Genomic DNA, 18443 nt, shown 5'->3' with positions numbered 1-18443 from the left:
CTCCTTTCATTCAGCTATTATCCCCGTGTCAGTCACCATGTCTCAGCAGATGTCATGCTTCATTTCTCCCAGTAATTGTGCAGCTACAATGACTCTATAGTAGGAAACTGGCAGGGCCTTTCCCAACAGCTCTCTCGGATGTTGCTAACCAGGTCTCTCATGCTGCAGGCACAGGCTACCTGGACAACGTGACCCTGATTTCTGCACGACCTGTTTCTGGCTCTCCAGCCCCCTGGGTGGAACACTGTGTGTGTCCTACCGGATACAGGGGACAGTTCTGTCAGGACTGTGCTTCTGGCTACAAAAGGGATTCAGCCCGATTGGGGCCTTTTGGCTCCTGTATCCCTTGTAACTGCCAGGGAGGAGGTGCCTGTGACCCCGACACAGGTAAGCCAAGTGACCCCAGGACCAGCTTCGGATGCACAAGGACTGGGGGGTTGGGGAGTGGAACTGAGCTGTATGAAGGTAGGATCACACCTATGTTCGCTTCAGAGATGGGAAAGGATCATAAGGTCTATGGACAGGACCAGGTGCTTGGTGACCACTGAGCCTCATCATTGTGGGGTGTGCCAGAGTGGGGGAGCAGGAAGTAGTTATAGGAAGTGGCTGTGCAGGGGTCAGGACAGGGAAGAGGGGTCAATATGGATTGAAAGGGGGTTTGGGGAACTCAAAGAGCTTTAGTTGGAGCCAGAGCAATAGCACAGCAGGTAGGGCGCTGGCCTTGCATGCAGCCAACCCAGGTTCATTTCCTGGCATCCCATAGGGTCCCATGAGCATGGCCAAGAGTGATCCCTAAGCACAGGGACTCACAAACAATTAAACAAACAAATGAGCTTCACTGTCTGAATGTCTGATTCAGGCCCTTAGGAGGAGGTTCAGGTGAGGTGCAGAGGTGTGAAAGGATCTGGTGGGTCTCCCAAGGAGGAACAGGAGGGAATTCACACATGGGATCCCATGGAATCCACATCAGTCAGGAATCCATATCATAAAGAATCCACTCATGGGATCCTGAGGAATCAACATTAGTCAGGAATCCACATAATAAGGAATCCACATGTGGCATCCACATTAGTAAGGAATCCACATGGTAAAAAATCTACACATGGGAACCTATGGAATCCACATTAGCCAGGAGTTCACATGCATAACTCATGTGCAACTCAAGTTAGTAGTGAATTCATATGTGGTATCTGTGTAACTCAGATCAGTGGTGAATCCACGCACAGTTCCATATAGCATGGGTCAATCGAGAATCCACGGCGTGGTTTTACGTAATGGGTCCATGGTGTATCCACATGTGGCCCCACCTGATGGAAGTATCGGGCCTCCACCCCCTGTGTCTCCCAGGAGAATGCTACTCGGGGGATGAGAACCCTGATGTGGAATGCGCCGACTGCCCCTTGGGCTTCTACAATGACCCGCATGACCCTCGCAGTTGCAAGCCGTGCCCATGCCCGCAGGGCTTCAGCTGTGCTGTGACACCCGAGACAGAGGAGGTGGTCTGCCACAGCTGTGCCCCCGGCATCACAGGTGACAGCCTTGTGGGCACCGAGCAAGGGGAAGAGGGTTGGGAGGTCTGAATGGAATGGCCAAAGTGGGGACACCTCATTAGGAAGCACCTTGGTGGTTTCGGGATGTGTCTGCACTGGCTTGAGGCAGAGGAAAGAGCATGGGGCCTTACAGATCAACCAGTGACAGGAACCATCACAAGGACCCGTGTCCCACGCCAGCTATGCTGGGGTCACTCCGAGTCTCACCACTTCTGGGAAGCTGCTGCCAAGTTCCAACCAGCTGGCTAGGGGTCAGGACCTCTCTTGGGTGGCTTTTACCTAGGGCCCAGCAGGCTGGAAGCAGAAGCCTCTTCCCGGGTGTCTGAGCTCAAAGCCAATTGTCTTGGGGCAGTGAGAAGTTACCCTTTGTGAGGACCCCATGCTTTTGGCCTTGAGGCCAGTGTTGACATGGGGTCACTGAAACTTGCCTTGTGTCCCCAGGCGCCCGCTGCGAACTCTGTGCTGAGGGCCACTTCGGGGACCCCCTCGGGGAGCAGGGCCCAGTGAGGCCATGCCAGCCTTGTGACTGTAACCACAACACTGACTCCAGTGTCTCCGGCCGCTGTGACCGCCTGACAGGCCACTGTCTCCGGTGTGCACACAATACAGCTGGCCCCCACTGCGACAAGTGCCAGGCCGGCTACTTTGGGGACCCTCTGGACCCCAACCCAGAGAACAGGTGTCGAGGTAAGAGCACCACTTGAGGTGGGGGCCAGTGTGGTGGACACATGTGTGAACAAGTGTGTGCTCACTGCCTTTACATATGTGTTGATATACGTCAGTGTGTGTTCATTGCCTTCTGCATGTGTTTATGGCTACATGTGCTCACTTCCTTCTGCATGGTATGCCTTAGAGACACTGCATGTGTGTATGTGTGTCTGCTTACGTGCAATGCTTGTGTGTACATGTGTTCATGTGGTTGTGCCTATAGTACATACATGTGTTTCATGTGTGTATCTTGGCATGTGTGCATAGCATGTTCCTGCCTTCTGCATAGACATACATGTGTAAGAGCACTGTGCTCTTGTTCATGCATGTGCCTTGCCCTGTTCTTGCACAACCCTGTGTACTATCATGTATGTGCATGCACTCCCATGTACTCGAACCCACCTGCCACTAGACTCCTGGGATCCTCAGTCTCAGACAAGGGCCGGGAAGGAGGCAGGGTGGGCACGGGGGACGCCGTTGGTGAACAGGCGCCTGTTTTGGTGACGGACATTCCATGTTTTTCCTCCCCAGCCTGCAGCTGCGACCCTGCAGGCTCGGAGCCGGTGCCCTGTCGCAGTGATGGCAGCTGCGTGTGCAAGCCAGGCTTCGTGGGCCCCCGGTGTGAGCTGGCAGCGCTGACCAGGTGCCCTGCCTGCTACAGCCGAGTGACGACTCAGGTGCAGCCACGTTCCTTGCTCCTTCACGAAAAACGTTTTGTTTTGGGCCACACCCAGCAATGCTCAGCTCAGAGCTGACTACTGACTCTGCACTGAGGGGTCACTCCTGGTGGACTCGGGGAACCCTATGCGGTGCCAAGGATCAAAAATGCCAGGGTGCCTGGGCATGTGCCAGGCAGGTGCCTTCCCTGCTATCCAATCTCTCTGGCCCCAGAAAATCTTTTTCCTGTTTTCTGACCAGTTCTTTCCACATAGAACCAGGTCCTTCCTATCTCCTGGGGATTCGGGTGGGTCTGTTTCTTTTTTCTTTTTTGGAGGATGGGCTTTTGGTTTTTTTGGCTCATACCAGCAGTGCTCAAGGTTTTTCTTGATTCTGTGCTCAGCAGTGACCTCTCGGGAGCGTTCTGGGTGACCGTCTAAGGTACCAGGGTTAGTTGTGTGCAAGCAAGTACCTTACCCCCCGTACAATCTCTCCAGCCCCAGGTTCATGATTTTTCTTTAAAAATTGTTACACTAGGGGCCGGGCGGTGGCGCTGGAGGTAAGGTGCCTGCCTTGCCTGCGCTAGCCTAGGACGGACCGAGGTTCGATCCCCCGGCGTCCCATATGGTCCCCCAAGCCAGGAGCAACTTCTGAGCGCATAGCCAGGAGTAACCTGAGCGTCACCGGGTGTGGCCCAAAAACAAAAAAAAAAAAAATTGTTACACTAGGGCCCGGAGAGATAGCACAGCGGCGTTTGCCTTGCGAGCAGCCGATCCAGGACCAAAAGTGGTTGGTTCGAATCCCGGTGTCCCATATGGTCCCCCGTGCCTGCCAGGAGCTATTTCTGAGCAGACAGCCAGGAGTAACCCCTGAGCAACGCCGGGTGTGACCCAAAAACAAACAAACAAAAAAAAAATTGTTACACTAAACAGAATGTGGCCTACTGGTTACACTATATTAGGTTGATGCCTTTTTCTTAATTTTGTTTTTGTTTTTAATTTGGGCAACCACATTCAGCAGTGCTCAGGGTTCACTCTTGGCTTTGCACTCAGGGGTCACTCCTGGCAGTGCTCAGGGGACCTGATGGGATGCCTGGGATTGAGCCTGGTTCCGTCCAGTGCAAGGCAAGTGCCCTCCCTGCTGTATTGTTTCTCCAGCCCCAGATGTTCTTTTTTTTTTTTTTTTTTTTTCTTTTTTTTGGTTTTTGGGCCACACCCGGTAACACTCAGGGGTTACTCCTGGCTATGTGCTCAGAAGTTGCTCCTGGCTTGGGACCATATGGGACACCGGGGGATCGAACCGGGGTCCGTCCAAGGCTAGGGCAGGCAAGGCAGGCACCTTACCTCTAGCGCCACCACCCGGCCCCAGATGTTCTTTTAAATGTCATTTTCAAAGCCCTTTTTAGCAAATCCTGCCTTGCTTGCAGGTGGCATGATTTGGGCTGTGATCTTGGTTTTTCTGGAACACGCAGAGTCTTGGAAAATCTGCCATTTTTCAAAGTCACATGATTGGGATGGTGGGACTGCATAGTCTCACCCCCACCCCAGCCCTGATCCTAGACTCTGAGATCCCCGAGTTCTTTCCATGATAATAGGCCACTTTCTCACTGCAATGTTCCCCCAGAGATTTTCTTGTGAAACAGTGAAAGCAAAGAGAAAGGGGAGCCTGGGGGAGGGAGGGGCAGAAAATAACCAGCACTGGCCAGAGAGGATTGACTTCCAAAATTTCTCATTCAAATTCCAGAGAAGGAAATCAAGGCTGTTGCTGATTAATATTTGGCTGGAAGGAGGGGATGGGGAAAGCAAAGGCCCAGGAAGAACCTCAAATGTAGAAACAATTCAGTCTGGTTTTTGAAGCTAAAAGTTTGATGTTTTGTTTTGTTTTGTTTGAATCCTATCCTGCAGTGCTTAGGGGTTACTTCTGGCTCAGTGCTGAAGGCTGAGCAGAATCTTTGCACCCCAACTGTGCTAGGTGTGGGGGGCACTAATGAAGAGGTCACAATGCAAGGCAAGCACCCTACCTGCAGGACTGTCTTTACAACCCTTTTATTCTTTTATTTTGGCTTTGAGGTATCACATGTGGCAGTGTTCAGGACTTGTATTCCTGGCTCTGTTCTCGGGACTCATTCCTGGCTCTGTTTTCAGGACTCATTCCTGGCTTTGCTCAGGGGGACCCTCTGGGGTGCCAGGGAACAAACCAGGGTCAGCTGAATACAAGGCAAGCACCCTACCAGCTTTGCTATCACTTTGGCCCACGTGGTCATTTTATTATTTTTATTTTGTTTTGTTTGGGGGCCATACCCAGTCAGCCAGGGCTGACTCCTGGCTGTGCACTCAAGAGATCACACTTGGTGGGTTTTCAGGGAATGGTATGGGATTCTGGAGATTGAAACCGGGTCAGCTGTATGCAAGGCAAATGCCTTCCTCCCTGTCCTATGGCTCCAGCCCCCCAAAACTCTCAAGAGTCTAAACTTGCCACCGGCCCAGTCTTTGGGGTGGAAGTATAAAGTGCTGGGTTCCTGGATTTCTAGGTGTTCCAAACCTCCTTCCCGTGTACCTGCAGCTGGACCCAATCAAACGGGAGCTTCAGAGCCTTGAGATACTGGTGTCCCAGGCTCAGGCTGGTGGCACAGTGCCTGATGCGCAGCTGGAAGGCAGGATGCAGCAAGTCGAGCAGACACTGAGGGACATGCTGAGAGAAGTCCAGGCTTCTGAAGGTGACGTGGGGCTGGGGTGGGAGGCCCTGGGCCCCTGGGGCATGAAGCCAGGCTAGATCAGAGCTGTCTTCAAGGGGTTTTCTTTAAGTGGGGGAGACAGTCCTGATAAAGGGAACCAGACTCTAGGTTCATTTCCAAGGAGCAGAACGACAAAAACAGAAAAGTCACCCAGGTGGTTTATTTTTAGAGGAATTTAGGGGGGTGGGATGCCACACCCAGCAGTGCTCAGGGGGTCATTTCCTGGGGCTTGGAGGGAGGGGCCCTATGGGATGTTAGGGATGAAACCTGGGTCTGCCTCATGCAAGGCGAACACCCACCAGACTGTGCTATGGCTTGGTCCAGCTTGAGGGTTCTCATGCATTCCAGCCTCTCAGGCAGGCATTCATTTGCCTCTGCTCCCTGCTTCATAGGCACCGTCCAATCCCTCCATCTCCAGTTGGCCAGAGTCAGGAGCCAAGAGGGCAGCTTCAAGCAGCGCCTGGAGGAGCTGCAGCAGGCGGCCGAGCGAGTGCGAGCACTGGGTGTGCAGAACCAACTCCGTGTGCAGGACACGCAGCGGTACCTGTCCCAGCTGCAGCTACACCTGGAGGAGAGCGAGGCTGCGCTGCGCAAGGCTGTACGTGTGTGTGTGTGTGTGTGTGTGTGTGTGTGTGTGTGTACATGTGTGTTTGCCCCCTGCGGCCCAGTGTGTGTGTGTGTGTGTGTGTGTGTGTGTGTGTGTGTGTACATGTGTGTTTGTCCCCTGCGGCCCAGTGGCGGCTTCTCTCCCAGTTCCAACTCACCGTCCTTCCTGATGCTCTTGGTTCTCTTTGCAAAATGCTTCTTCTCCCCCTACACTGGGCCATGCTCAAGGGGGCCCTACAGTGCTGGGATTGAGCCAGGTGACTCCTGAGTGCAAAGCAAGGCTCAGCCTGCTGAGCTGCTTCCAGCCCCTCCTCTTCCCTTCCTTGCTCTTCCTTCCCTCCCCTTCCCTCCTCTCTGTGACAGATTTAGTGATCAACAACTGTTGATTTAAATTAAATTTAATGCATAGAGTCCACATGTTGGGTGAGGCAGGTCCAGGCATCGTGTTTCTAACCCCTCAGGTGGATACACAGGATAACAGTGGAGAAATGATTCACAAGCAGTCAAAGTTTCATCGGAGTCAGCTTGCTTTTATTCCAAGGCCCTGTCCGCCATATGCTCTTCCTCACATGACTTTTTGCTAAGCTTTCTGTTCCCTCTTGCTCTTTGCTCTTGCTGCTCCCTGGCTGCTTTTATTGTGCTTCTTCTTCCCTTCCCTTCCCCTCAGCCAGTACCTTTAATTCTTTATACAAAATGACCTGCTCATCCCAGTTTTGGGGTCTGTGGCGGGTCTGTGGGCGGGTCTGACCATCCAGGTGGGATTAACATCGCAAAAGGAAGTTTAAGTAAGGGCCTTGGGGAAAGGATACCTCACAAATGACAAATAAGAAATTGCATTTAGCCCTAACACTTCTAGATTAAAAAAAAATAGCCTTGAAAACCTTTTCTTGTTTGTTTTGCTTTTGTTTTTGTTTTGTATCAAACTCAGCTGTGCTCAGGGTTTACTCCTGGTCTGTGCTCAGATATCACGCTTGGCTGGTTCAAGGGACCATATGGGTACTAAAGATTGAATAGGGTTGAGCCACATGCAAGGCAAGCACCATCACTACTGTATTATCTCTCTGGCATTTCTTGGAAAACTCTTAGTGAACTTTAGTTGTTAATTAATTGTATGAGTCTCAAATATTTTTTTCTTTTACTTTGTTCTCTCAGGGAATTGCCTCATGCAAATATTTTCTTTTTTTCCCCCTTCCCTCCCCTTTCTCCTTCATTCTTTCTCATTTTCATTTTTATTTACAAAGATGTTGGCAATAGAGTTTCAGGCATCCAATATTCCAACTCCGGTCCCAGGACCAGTGAGTGACCCCAAGCAATTCCCTCCCACCTCTCCCCACTACCTGATTCCTTTTTGTTTATTTATGTTTGTTTATTTATGGGCCACACCAGGTGGTGCTAAGGGGTTACTACTGGCTCTGCACTCAGAAATCTCTCTTGGCAGGCTTGGGGGACCATATGGGATGCTGGGTATAGAACCTGGGTCAGGGGCTGGGCAGTGGTGCTAGAGGTAAGGTGCCTGCCTTGCCTGCACTAGCCTAGGACGGACCGAGGTTCGATCCCCCAGTGTCCCATATGGTCCCCCAAGCCAGGAGCGACTTCTGAGTGCATAGCCAGGAGTAACCCCTGAGTGTCACCGGGTGTGGCCCAAAAACAAAAAAACAAACAACAACAACAAAAAAACCTGGGTCAGCTGCACGCATAGCAAATACGCCCTATCTCAAGGATAAATGTAGCTTGTAGTGTAGTGAGGGACAGTTTTATCAAGCATTTGGTAATAGATGGGTAGATTTCTCTTTTGGACTAAAAAAAAAGGCAGTAGTGATAATAAGAATGATAGTGGATATAAGGGACATAAATGAAATTAGATGATAACAAGATGATGAATTAAGGCACTTATAAAAAATTAACTTATGTTTCTCTAGGAGTGATAGTACAGTGGAGAGGGCATTTGTCTTGTATGCAGCCAACCTGGGTTCTATCTCCAGAACTCCATAGTGTCCTCCCTGAGCCTGCCAAGAGAGATTCCTGAGCACAAAACCAGGAGTAATCCTTGCGAACTGCCAGCTGTGCTCCCAAAACAAACAAAAATAGTATCTTTCTGCAAACTAAAATGTTTATTGTTGAGAGGGTTGGAGAGCAAGCACAGGAGGGAGGACATTTACCTTGCACATGGCTGACTTAGGTCTGATCACAGACACTGCCACGGTCCCTTGAATGATCTCTGAGCACAGAGCCAGGAAAAAACCCTGAACACTGCCAGGTGTGGCCAAAATCCCTGCCCCCCACACACAAGCAAAAACCAATCAAAATGGATATATGTTTGCCAGATCTTGAACTATGTCTGAAAATAGGGCTATATTTTTTTTGAGGGGGGAGCCACACTGGGCAGAGCTCAGGGGACTCTGTGGGATCCTGGGAATCAAACCCCGGTTGACCGTGTGCAAGTCAAATGGCCTCCCCACTGTGCTATGGATCTGGACCCCATAGGATCAGATTTTTTTTTTAAATAACTCCAGACCTATCATGTTCACTCTCGACATTTCTGAACTTGCATCTCTCTGTTCTCTTTGTAACTACTTTTGTTTTCTGCTGGAATCACAGGGCTGAGCCAAGCCAGACCCTTGTCCAAACCTCAGGGACCTGGTAGGGACAAGCTGTTCTGAGTAAACAGATGCAAAGCTGTTTAAGCTTCATGGCCAAGTGCAAAGCCTTAAACAAGTCCCATATTTTGCAGAACATCCCGTCCACCGACCACTACGAGGGGCCAAATGGCTTCAAGAGACTGGCGCAGGAGGCAGCACGATTGGCGGACAGGTGAGCAGTGCCAGACCCCTCTGTTCCTACCATGCCCCCCCAGAGGAGCTGGGAAAAGGGGTGCCCCTTCAAGATGCTGAATCCCTTCACTTTGGGGCCGTTGTAGGTGGCCTCTACGCATGGTTACTTGGCAGGGGGCAAGTTGGGGAGTCAGCCAGATTTCTTGTGACTCAGAGGCTGGCCAGAGGGGACAGTCCATCACCCCTACTTGGGCAGGTGCTGTGAATCAGCTTTGGGCAGAGCTGCAGCAGCTCTGAGTGAACAAGTAGCAACTTGAAGACCTTTGCTAGAGGTGGGGGGCCGAGTTTGCTGAGGAGGGTGGCTTTCTTGGGAAAACCGGCTTTGCGGGGTTCCAGACCCGGACAACACTCCCACCCCTGTTGCCTCGCTGCAAGGAATTTCTGTGGGTGGGGGGAAAAGGGTTGCTGATTCCAAAAGGAAATTTAGAAATTTTGGGTTTGTGCCTAGCTTGAGCCGCATCCTGGGGCTGGCTTTCCTCAAGGCGCAGAACCTGGAGCTGGCAACAGTGAGAGGTGGAAAGAATTTGATTCCTTGGCTTTGCCTCTGGGGTGTCGGCTGAATTAGAGGTTCAGCAAAAATAAGTGTGTGTGTGTGTGTGTGTGTGTGTGTGTGTGTGTGTAACTCATAGATGCAAAAAGGCATGTAGGGGGTGCAATATTTTAGCATCTTCAGGCTGCTCCCACCCATCTACACCCCATACTCTCTGAATCAGGACAAGATCTCCAAAGGCCCAATGGCAAGGCTCCATGTTGCAACACTTGAAGCTTCTAGAACTTTCCACCGAAATGGTTTTGCATTTCAAGTGAAAGTAGTCCCCTTTCTCTTATCCATTGGTGGGGTGCCCAGGCCTTTGTGCTGACCCCCCCCCCCATTCTTGCAGCCATGTGGAATCAGCTAGCAACGCTGCACAGCTGGCCCGGGAAGCTGAGGATTATTCGAACCAAGCCTTGGCGTTGGCCCGTGAAGCTCTGCAAGGAGGCAGTGGTACAGGGGGCAGTGTGGATGGTGCCCTGGTACAAGGGCTGGTAAGAAGGTATGTGCGGATAGGTCCTCATGGGGATCATCATCTCCCTGGGGGATAATGGGATCTCTGCCCAGCCACCCAGGTTTCCTTAATAAGAACAGATGAGGGTCAGAGAGATAGTACAGTGGGTACAGCCTTGCACACAGCTGACCAGGGTTTGATCCCCAGCATCGTATGGCTGGGTGTGGCCAAAGAAAGAATTGGGAAACAGGAGTTGAATGTTCCAGATCCTGAAGTGCATAAATATTAAAGCTGGTAGTCAGAGGTTTGAAATCTAGTGCAGGGGTTAAGGTGCTGGTAGCCAGCTGAAACTGCCAGGAGGGATCCCTAAGCACCACAAGGGATAGGCCCTAAAGGAAAACCAGCAAAAACAACAATGACGTAAATCCTTGAGGTCTGGAGAGCTAGTAAGACGAAAGGGCACTTGCTTCATAAGCAGCTGCCATTGACTTGATCCCTGGCACCCCAAGCCCTGCCAGGAGGAATCCCTGAGCCACGAGTAAGCTCTGGGTACCCCCCAAAGTGTGGCCTTAACCACCACCCCTGAAACATTTTTGTTTAGCTGTTTCAATTGTGGAGCAGGACAGTGATCTCAATTTTATTGGGTTTATACTAACAGATCCAGAACATACTTTCAAGATGGCAGGCACCATGGTTGCTTCAGGAAAGGGATCAATCATGGACTGATCGATCTCTCTCTCTCTCTCTCTCTCTCTCTCTCTCTCTCTCTCCCTCCCCTTTCTCTCTCTCCTTTCTCTCTCTCTCTCTCTCTCCTTTCTCTCTCTCTCCTTTCTCTCTCTCTCCTTTCTCTCTCTCTCTCTCTCTCTCTCTCTCTCTCTCTTTCTCTCTCCTTTCTCTTTATCTCTCCCTCTCTCTCTTCTCTCAGATTGGAGAAGACTAAGACTCTGGCCCAGCTGCTGGCCCAGGATGCAGCCCACGCCAGCTCAGAAGCAGACGGCTCTTATCAGCAGAGCCTGCAGCTCTCGGAAGCTGTGACTCAGCTCCAGAGGACCACCGGCCAGTCATTCCAGGTGAGACACGGCCTGTGTGTGGTGCTTCATGGATGGGTGAAGTGACATAAAGCCACTTTCCCTGGCAGCTTCTTTACAGCCCCATTCATTCTAGTTGGTCTTTTCCATGTGCACAACTCTCCTATTTCTCTTCACTGTTTATTTCCTTGCTTATTTAAAAAAAATTTTGGAGGGGCCGGAGAGATAGCATGAAGGTAAGGTGTTTGCCTTGCATGCAGAAGGACGGTGGTTCGAATCCCGGCATCCCATGTGGCCCCCCAAGCCTGCCAGGAGTGATTTCTGAGCATAGAGCCAGAAGTAACCGCTGAGTCCTGCTGAGTGTGACACAAAAGCCAAAAAAAAATTTTTTTGGAAGAGTGTGTGTGTAGGTGGAAGTTTGAGTTTGGGACCAAAGTCAGGTCTTACTCCTGGCTCTGTGCTCAGGGATCACTTCTGGTGGGCTTGGGGTACCATATAAGAATCTAGTGATAGAAATGGCTTGCTATTGGCAAGAAAGTGCCTTGACCCCTGTACTATCTCAAGCCTGTGCCTTTGTTGTTGTTGTTATTATTATTATTATTATTATTATTATTTTGGTTTTTGGGCCACACCCGAAGTTACTCCTGGCTATCTGCTCAGAAATAGCTCCTGGCAGGCACGGGGGAGCATATGGGACACCAGGATTCGAACTAACCACTTTGGGTCCTGGGTCAGCTGCTTGCAAGGCAAACACCGATGTGCTATCTCTCCGGCCCCGTGTCTTTGTTATTTATCCTCAATTTGGTCCCCCTAAAAGGCCCTGAAACTAGCCATGGAGCCATATTTTTCTATCTCCCCCTGAACTTTGGGATTTGTTGAAAACTCTTTTAAGTGTCTGGAGTTGGTTTGCTACTTATATTTGGGTCACACGGGCAGTACCTCCCCTCACAGGACAACTTCTCAGAAGAGTGTTGTTATTCCCAAAAGTTTGGCATCATTTCTGGACAGGAGCAATATAATAGAGCAAGTGGGACACTTGCCTTTTTTTTTTTTTTTTTTTTTTTTTTTTTGGTTTTTGGGCCACACCCGTTTGACGCTCAGGGGTTACTCCTGGCTATGCGCTCAGAAATCGCCCCTGGCTTGGGGGGACCATATGGGACGCCGGGTGATCGAACCGCGGTCCGTCCTACACTAGGAGGTAGACACCTTACCTCTAGCGCCACCTTCCCGGTCCCGGGACACTTGCCTTGTGTGTTGCCCACCTGGGTTCTATCCCTGGCTTGCCAGGTGATCCCCAAGCACAACCAAGAGTAATTCCTGGGTGCAGAGCCAGGAGTAATCCCTGAGCACCTTTGGGTGTGGCTTAAAACAAACAAAAAGGTTTTGCATCATTTCTGGGCCATAGAAATAGTACAGCATGTAAGATGTTTGCTTTGCATGTCGCCAGCTCAGGTTTGATTTCAACATTCCATATGGTCTGCTGAGCACTTCTGGGTGTAGATCTCCAAAATAAAAAAGAAACACACAAAAATATTAGCATTGTTTCTGCCACTGATTCATCAAATGAATTAATACAGTTGTGCTGGCACGTGCCTTGGTGGCAAAGAACATACACAAAATATGATCCTCTGAGCACCGCTATGGGGTACTCCTAAGCACGAGTCCCTGAGTACTGCTGGCTATGACCCTAAAACCACCCCACCCAGCCCTGCAACAAAAGGAAACCAAATTTATTAGATTAAGATGACACTTTCTACCTCCAGGAAGAGGCATTCACTATGGTTTTCCCAAGATGTGTCTCTGTGCTTATATAAACTAATCAGGGGAAAAGCGAACAGACACAAAGTTCGTCTGAAGCTTGGGAGTGCTGCACTTCATTTCTAGTGGGTCATTTTCTTGTTGAATGCTGGTCCCGGCAGTTCTTCACCAGAGACACTGGTGCAGAGCAGAAATGCCAACTCCTTCATGCCTTTGGCCCCTAGGCAGAAGTGGAGAGGATTCAACAAAGTGCAGATACTCTGGCCAGTCTGGTGACGAAGCACATGGAGGAGTTTAACCTTGCCCGTAGCAGCCTGGGGAACTGGGAAAAAGAAACGCAAACACTTCTTCAGGATGGAAAGAACTCAAGACAGGTATGCTCGGGTTAACATGCAGGCAGAAACCACTGGAAGCAGAAAGACAAGGTCTGGCGGCTCCTGGACCTCTTCCTGAGGTCAAAAGACCTGGGTATCCTCCATTCAGCCTCTGCTCCAGAGCCAACCCTCAGGGGTCTCACTAGGAACTCATAGTTCTGACCGTCAATTTGGTCTCACCGGTGTCCTGGAGCCCTGACAGCATCTTGGGGGCCAAATTAGGATTCGCTCAGTTCATCTTGTTGGAGGTGGCCCTGGGAGGAGGGTTGGGCAGAGTGTCCCCTCTAGACCTGTCCCAGAGCTCAGAGAAGAGGTTGCCGCTGGAAAGGTTGTGTTGTTACAGAGGTTGTGCTGTGATAATGTATGTCCTGGCAGGAGGCTAACTCCTTCTCTAAGCCCATGTTGTCCATTTAATTTCCAGGATTCGAATCAGCTGCTTTCCCGAGCCAACCTGGCTAAAACACGTGCCCAGGAAGCACTGAGTATGGGCAACGCCACTTTTTATGAAGTAGAGAACATCTTGAAGACTCTGAGAGGTGCAGGCCAGTGCCGGGGCACAGGGGTACCCCCCCTTCCAATTGCTTTCCGAATTTTTGCCACTGTCTCAAGGTCAGTGTTGCTCAACCTCAAGGTGCTTTCTTGCCTTCGATTCAGAGTTTGACCTGCAGGTCGAAGACAAGAGAGCCGAGGCGGAGGACGCCATGAAGAGATTGTCCCTCATCAGCCGGAAAGTGGTTGAGGCCAGTGACAAGAGTGAGCAAGCTGCAGCGGCCCTGGATGGCGCTGTCACCGACACCCAGAGGGCAAAGCAGGCAGCCACAGAAGCCCTGCAGATCACGGGCAAGATGGAGCAGGTACGGAGAGTCCTGCACAGGTACTGGAGCAGCCCTTGGCACCATGGGGAGAGTCAGGGAGGGGCACCAGCTGCACGGGTTTCTGGAGTTCAGGGACCTTCTCACTTCTGTGGCCACCTTCTCCCAACAAACCTCATCAGCCCAGAACTCCAGCCTTTCTCTCTGTTTCAACTCCTTTCTTCTTCGTTTTGGGGTTGTATGTAACCCAACCCAGGGATAGAACCCAGATTGGCCATGTGCCTTCTTCTCTCTCTTATGGCTTCCTAACAGTCATGATCAAGACTCACAACTGTCAGGGGCCGTAGTGATAGCACGGGGGAAGCCATTTGCCTTGCATGCAGCTGATTTGGGTTTGATCCCCAGCAACCCATAGGGTCCCCAAGCCTGCCAGGAGTGATTTCTGAGTGCAGAGCCAGGAGTAATGCTTGAGTGCTGCCGGGGTGGCCCCAAAATAAAACAAAAAAAAATGTGCAACTGCTTTCTCTGTACCCCAAATTCAGCTCACCCAAAAATCCTAATAAAGTCCTTGAGAAGATTTCAGGAAGATAATTCAAAGTGCTTTGCAGGCAAGAACCCCAAATTCAAGCCCCAGATTCAGTCCTCAGCACAGGGTATGGGGGCTCCTTCCCAAGAGTTGACCCCAGCATTGCCAGGAATCCCCTGAACTAAAAATGAATGAATAAAACTGCAGTAGCAGAGAAACATGAGACAGTGAAAGGAATGTCCCTCTCTAGGGCATTTCCTCACTGGTTCTTTTTTTTTTTTTTTTTTTGTGGGGAGGGGCACACCTGGCAAGTGCTCAAACCTTACTCCTGGCTTTGTGCTCAGGAATTACTCCTGCTGGGGCTCAGGGGACCATATGGGATACTGGGAGAACTGTATCCTACCCACTATCTCTCCAGGGCCCAACTGGTTATGATTGGGCTTGGTGCCCCTTGGCAAGAAGAGCGCTGATCTGGAAAACAAACCATATTCTTCCTGGTCCATGTTGAGACCCCTCCCTTCCCATTCCTAGAGGCAGATTGCCTCAGTTTAGCTTGTCAGAGGCAGAACTTGGGGCAGGTATGGCTCTAAGCAGACCTTCTCCTCCCTTCTCCAACTCTGGGCACCTGCAACTGACTTCAGATACTTTCTATGCTTCACCCACCTTTTTTTTTGTTTTGTTTTTTTTTTTGGCCACACCCAGTGATGGTCAGGGTTACTCCTGGATCTGCACTCAGATCTCACTCCTGACAGGGCTCAGGATACCATATGTGATGCCAGGGATTGAACCCAGGTCGGCTGTGTGCAAGGCAAGTGCCCTCCCTATTGTGCTCCTATCCCACCTCACCCATCTTTCTTTCTCTGCTCTGGCACCTTTCCTTCCCCCAGGAGATGGGGAGTCTGAACGCAGAAGCCAACATGACTGCCGATGGTGCCCTGGCACTGGAGAAGGAGCTGGCAACACTGAGGGGTGAATTGAGGGATGTGGAGGGCACCCTGGAGAGTAAAGGGCAGGCACTGGATGAGCAGGAAGACGCTGTGCAGAAGGTGAGTCATGCTAGCCCTCCCTGGAGAGCTCCTTGGATTTACCATGAAAATAGGGGCCCGGGGGCAGGGTTCTTCCCAGATGGGCTTATGTGTCTCTCTTACCCAGGTAACAAATGAGGCCCAGAGAGCTGAGACCAAAGCCAAGAGTGCCAGTGTCTCCATCCAGGACACACTGAATGATTTGAACAGCATCTTGCACCTGATAGGTAGGACCATTATTAGAGCTGCTGCCTCTCCCTGGGGTCTTGCTGGGCCCCACCTAGCTGAGTGGAATTCCCACAGCCCCTACGAACTGTCCAGAACCTTCCTGCAGTGCCCAGGTGCCTGGTGCTTCTTCCTGGTATTCTTGGAGCTCAATTTTACCATCTCTAAAATAGGTCTCTTTGTTGTTATTTTTTTTCTCTTTGGTGGTGGTGCTTAGTTTTGGTGGTGCCGCCGGGGATCAAGCCCAGGTTTCATATGACAGGCAGAAGCTTTGCCATTCAGTCACAATTCCATCTGCCTCTGATGAATCATTTATTTTCTTGGAGGGGAGCCCACATATGGTGATCCTCAGGAGTTAGTCCTGGCTCTGCACTCAGGTATCACTCCTGATGTTGCTGTGAGAATCCTATGGGATGCCAGGGATGGAACCCGGGTTAGCCACGTGCAAGGCAAATACCCACACTGCTGTGCCATTGTTCTGGCCCCAGCTGACTTGGTTTTAAATTCCAGCAGCTAAGGCAGATGTGAACAAATTCAACAGCATTTCAAGTCAAGGAGTAAACAAAGGGCTAAGCTGCATCCCCGATGTTTGGGGCCAGGACAAACGCTTACATCATTTCCTGACAGCTGGGATTCATCCCCACAGTGGCAGAACCTGGGCCTTTTTTCCACTCTCAGGCCCAAGGCAAAGCAGTGGCCACGAATGATAGAGCTAACGTTACTGGAGAAGAGGCTGGGGGAGCAGAGTTGCTTAGTGGAATCCATGCTACGAAAGTTTCCTTGGAACTTAAAACCACCACCTGAAACCCAGCCAGCTTTAATTCTTTTGTTTTGTTTAGTTTGGGTCACACCTGGTGTGCTCAGGGGTTACTTCTGGCTCTGCACTCAGTATATCTCCTGGTGGTGCTTGGGGGACCCTATGGGATGCCAGTATCAAAACTGGGCCACCTATGTACAAGGCAAGTGCCCTACCTACTGTACTATCAGCCAGGACTAAAGGACAGAAAGGAACACAGCAAGGGGCTGAGTGATAGGACAGCAGGAGAACATGTCTCCCTTGGATTCAATCCCAAGCACCCCATAGGCCCCCTTGCCTGTCAGGAGTTGTCCCTGAACACAGGTAAGTACGACCCCAAAACAAAAGAAAAAGCATGACAGTAAAATTATCTCAGGTGTCAGAGCCACAGAGATAATCCAGGGCAGAGGTTAAACTTCCTGTCTGGCATCCTGCTGACCCAGGTTCAATCCCTGATACCACATATGGTTCTTCAAGTGCTACCAGAGCATAGAGCCAAGGATCCCTGAGTGCAGAGTCAGGAATAAGTGCTGACTTACCAGAACATGGCCCCAAAGCCCCAAAGAAAGGAGAAAAAAAAAAATCAATGGTGGAGGCAAAGACATGCACCAGTTGGTCTTTGTTTTTTTCTTTTTGGGGGGCCACACCCAGCATTGCTCAGGGTTGGCTCCTGGCTGTCTGCTCAGAAATAGCTCCTGGCAGGCACGGGGGACCATATGGGACACGGAGATTTGAACCAACCACCTTTGGTCCTGGATCGGCTGCTTGTAAGGCAAACGCCGCTGTGCTAACTCTCCGGGCCCCACCAGTTGGTCTTAAACTCACTATCGGGTCCCTCTGGGGGTGTGGATTTCCCCATCCCTATGTTGACCCCCTTTTACGCGCCCCCCCCCCCAGACCAGCCTGGCAGCTTGGATGAAGAGGGGCTGGTGCAATTGGAGCTGAAGCTGTCGCAGGCCAAAGCGCAAGTGCAAGGCAAGCTACGGCCACTGCTGGCTGAGCTGGAGGCACGAGCAAGAAGACAGAGTGGTCGGCTGAGTTCGCTGGAGCGTAGCATTGATGCGGTGCTGGCAGATGTCCGCAACCTGGAGGACATCCGGGACCACCTGCCCCCGGGCTGTTACAACACACAGGCGCTAGAGCAGCACTGATGCTTCTGGGGTCTGGCTCACAAGGGTGATGCGGGGACCACCCTTGGATGTACTTCCCTGGCCTGATGGGATCAGGGTGCTGGGTGGGGAGCAGGCAGCATCTAGGGGGGCACCCCCTGAGCCTGGTCCCTCATGGGTGGGGTGGGTGGGGACTTAACACTCAGGCATTTTTAGCTGCTGGTAAATCCTTCAAGATGGGGGGCCGGAGAGATATACAGTGGTTAGGGCACTTGCCTTGCATGTGAACCACCCGTATTTTATCCCTGGCACCTCTAGAGGATCTCCTGAGCCCCCCCCCCCGCCCCCCATTCAGGAGTGATTCCTGAACTCAGAGCTAGGAGTAAGACCTGAGCATCAAAACAAAAAAAATTAAAAAGACAAGGTCCGGGAGTATGAAAAAATGGTGCTAAGTTAGACATCCCGTTCTGTGATATGAAAAGTAAAAAAAAATTTTTTTTAACTTGGCCCAGGCATAAAATTCTCCAGCCTACTGAGGCCAATAAAATCCTCCTGTCTATAGCCTGACCTGCTGTCCTGTTGGCCTCCCCCTTGGCACCCAGCTGGACTGAACCACTTGCATTTCCCAGCCACTAGAGATGTGTAGTGATGGGGCAAAGGTGGGGGCCAGGGACCCCTGTAAGGCTGGTGCCTGCTAGCACCATGCCCCTGTGAAACC

General features: G+C 51.1%; 1 protein-coding gene across 1 annotated transcript in view; it reads left to right on the top strand.

Moving 5' to 3' along the window:
- The window catches only part of LAMC2 (laminin subunit gamma 2), a 45311-nt gene extending 27544 nt beyond the window's left edge, over positions 1 to 17767 (top strand). Inside the window, exons 9-23 of the mRNA XM_049777576.1 lie at positions 169 to 387; positions 1348 to 1530; positions 1992 to 2237; positions 2790 to 2935; positions 5478 to 5631; positions 6042 to 6247; positions 8987 to 9066; positions 9968 to 10120; positions 10998 to 11142; positions 13083 to 13232; positions 13654 to 13768; positions 13887 to 14086; positions 15458 to 15616; positions 15723 to 15822; positions 17514 to 17767. Of these exons, the coding sequence (XP_049633533.1) occupies positions 169 to 387; positions 1348 to 1530; positions 1992 to 2237; positions 2790 to 2935; positions 5478 to 5631; positions 6042 to 6247; positions 8987 to 9066; positions 9968 to 10120; positions 10998 to 11142; positions 13083 to 13232; positions 13654 to 13768; positions 13887 to 14086; positions 15458 to 15616; positions 15723 to 15822; positions 17514 to 17767 (2510 nt within the window). The remainder of the gene's footprint in view (positions 1 to 168; positions 388 to 1347; positions 1531 to 1991; positions 2238 to 2789; positions 2936 to 5477; positions 5632 to 6041; positions 6248 to 8986; positions 9067 to 9967; positions 10121 to 10997; positions 11143 to 13082; positions 13233 to 13653; positions 13769 to 13886; positions 14087 to 15457; positions 15617 to 15722; positions 15823 to 17513) is intronic.
- The last annotated feature ends 676 nt before the right edge of the window (positions 17768 to 18443 follow it).

This window comes from Suncus etruscus, chromosome 7, assembly GCF_024139225.1.
Source record: "Suncus etruscus isolate mSunEtr1 chromosome 7, mSunEtr1.pri.cur, whole genome shotgun sequence".
Taxonomy (NCBI): Eukaryota; Metazoa; Chordata; class Mammalia; order Eulipotyphla; family Soricidae; genus Suncus; species Suncus etruscus.
This window is presented reverse-complemented; position numbering and strand designations above follow the sequence as displayed.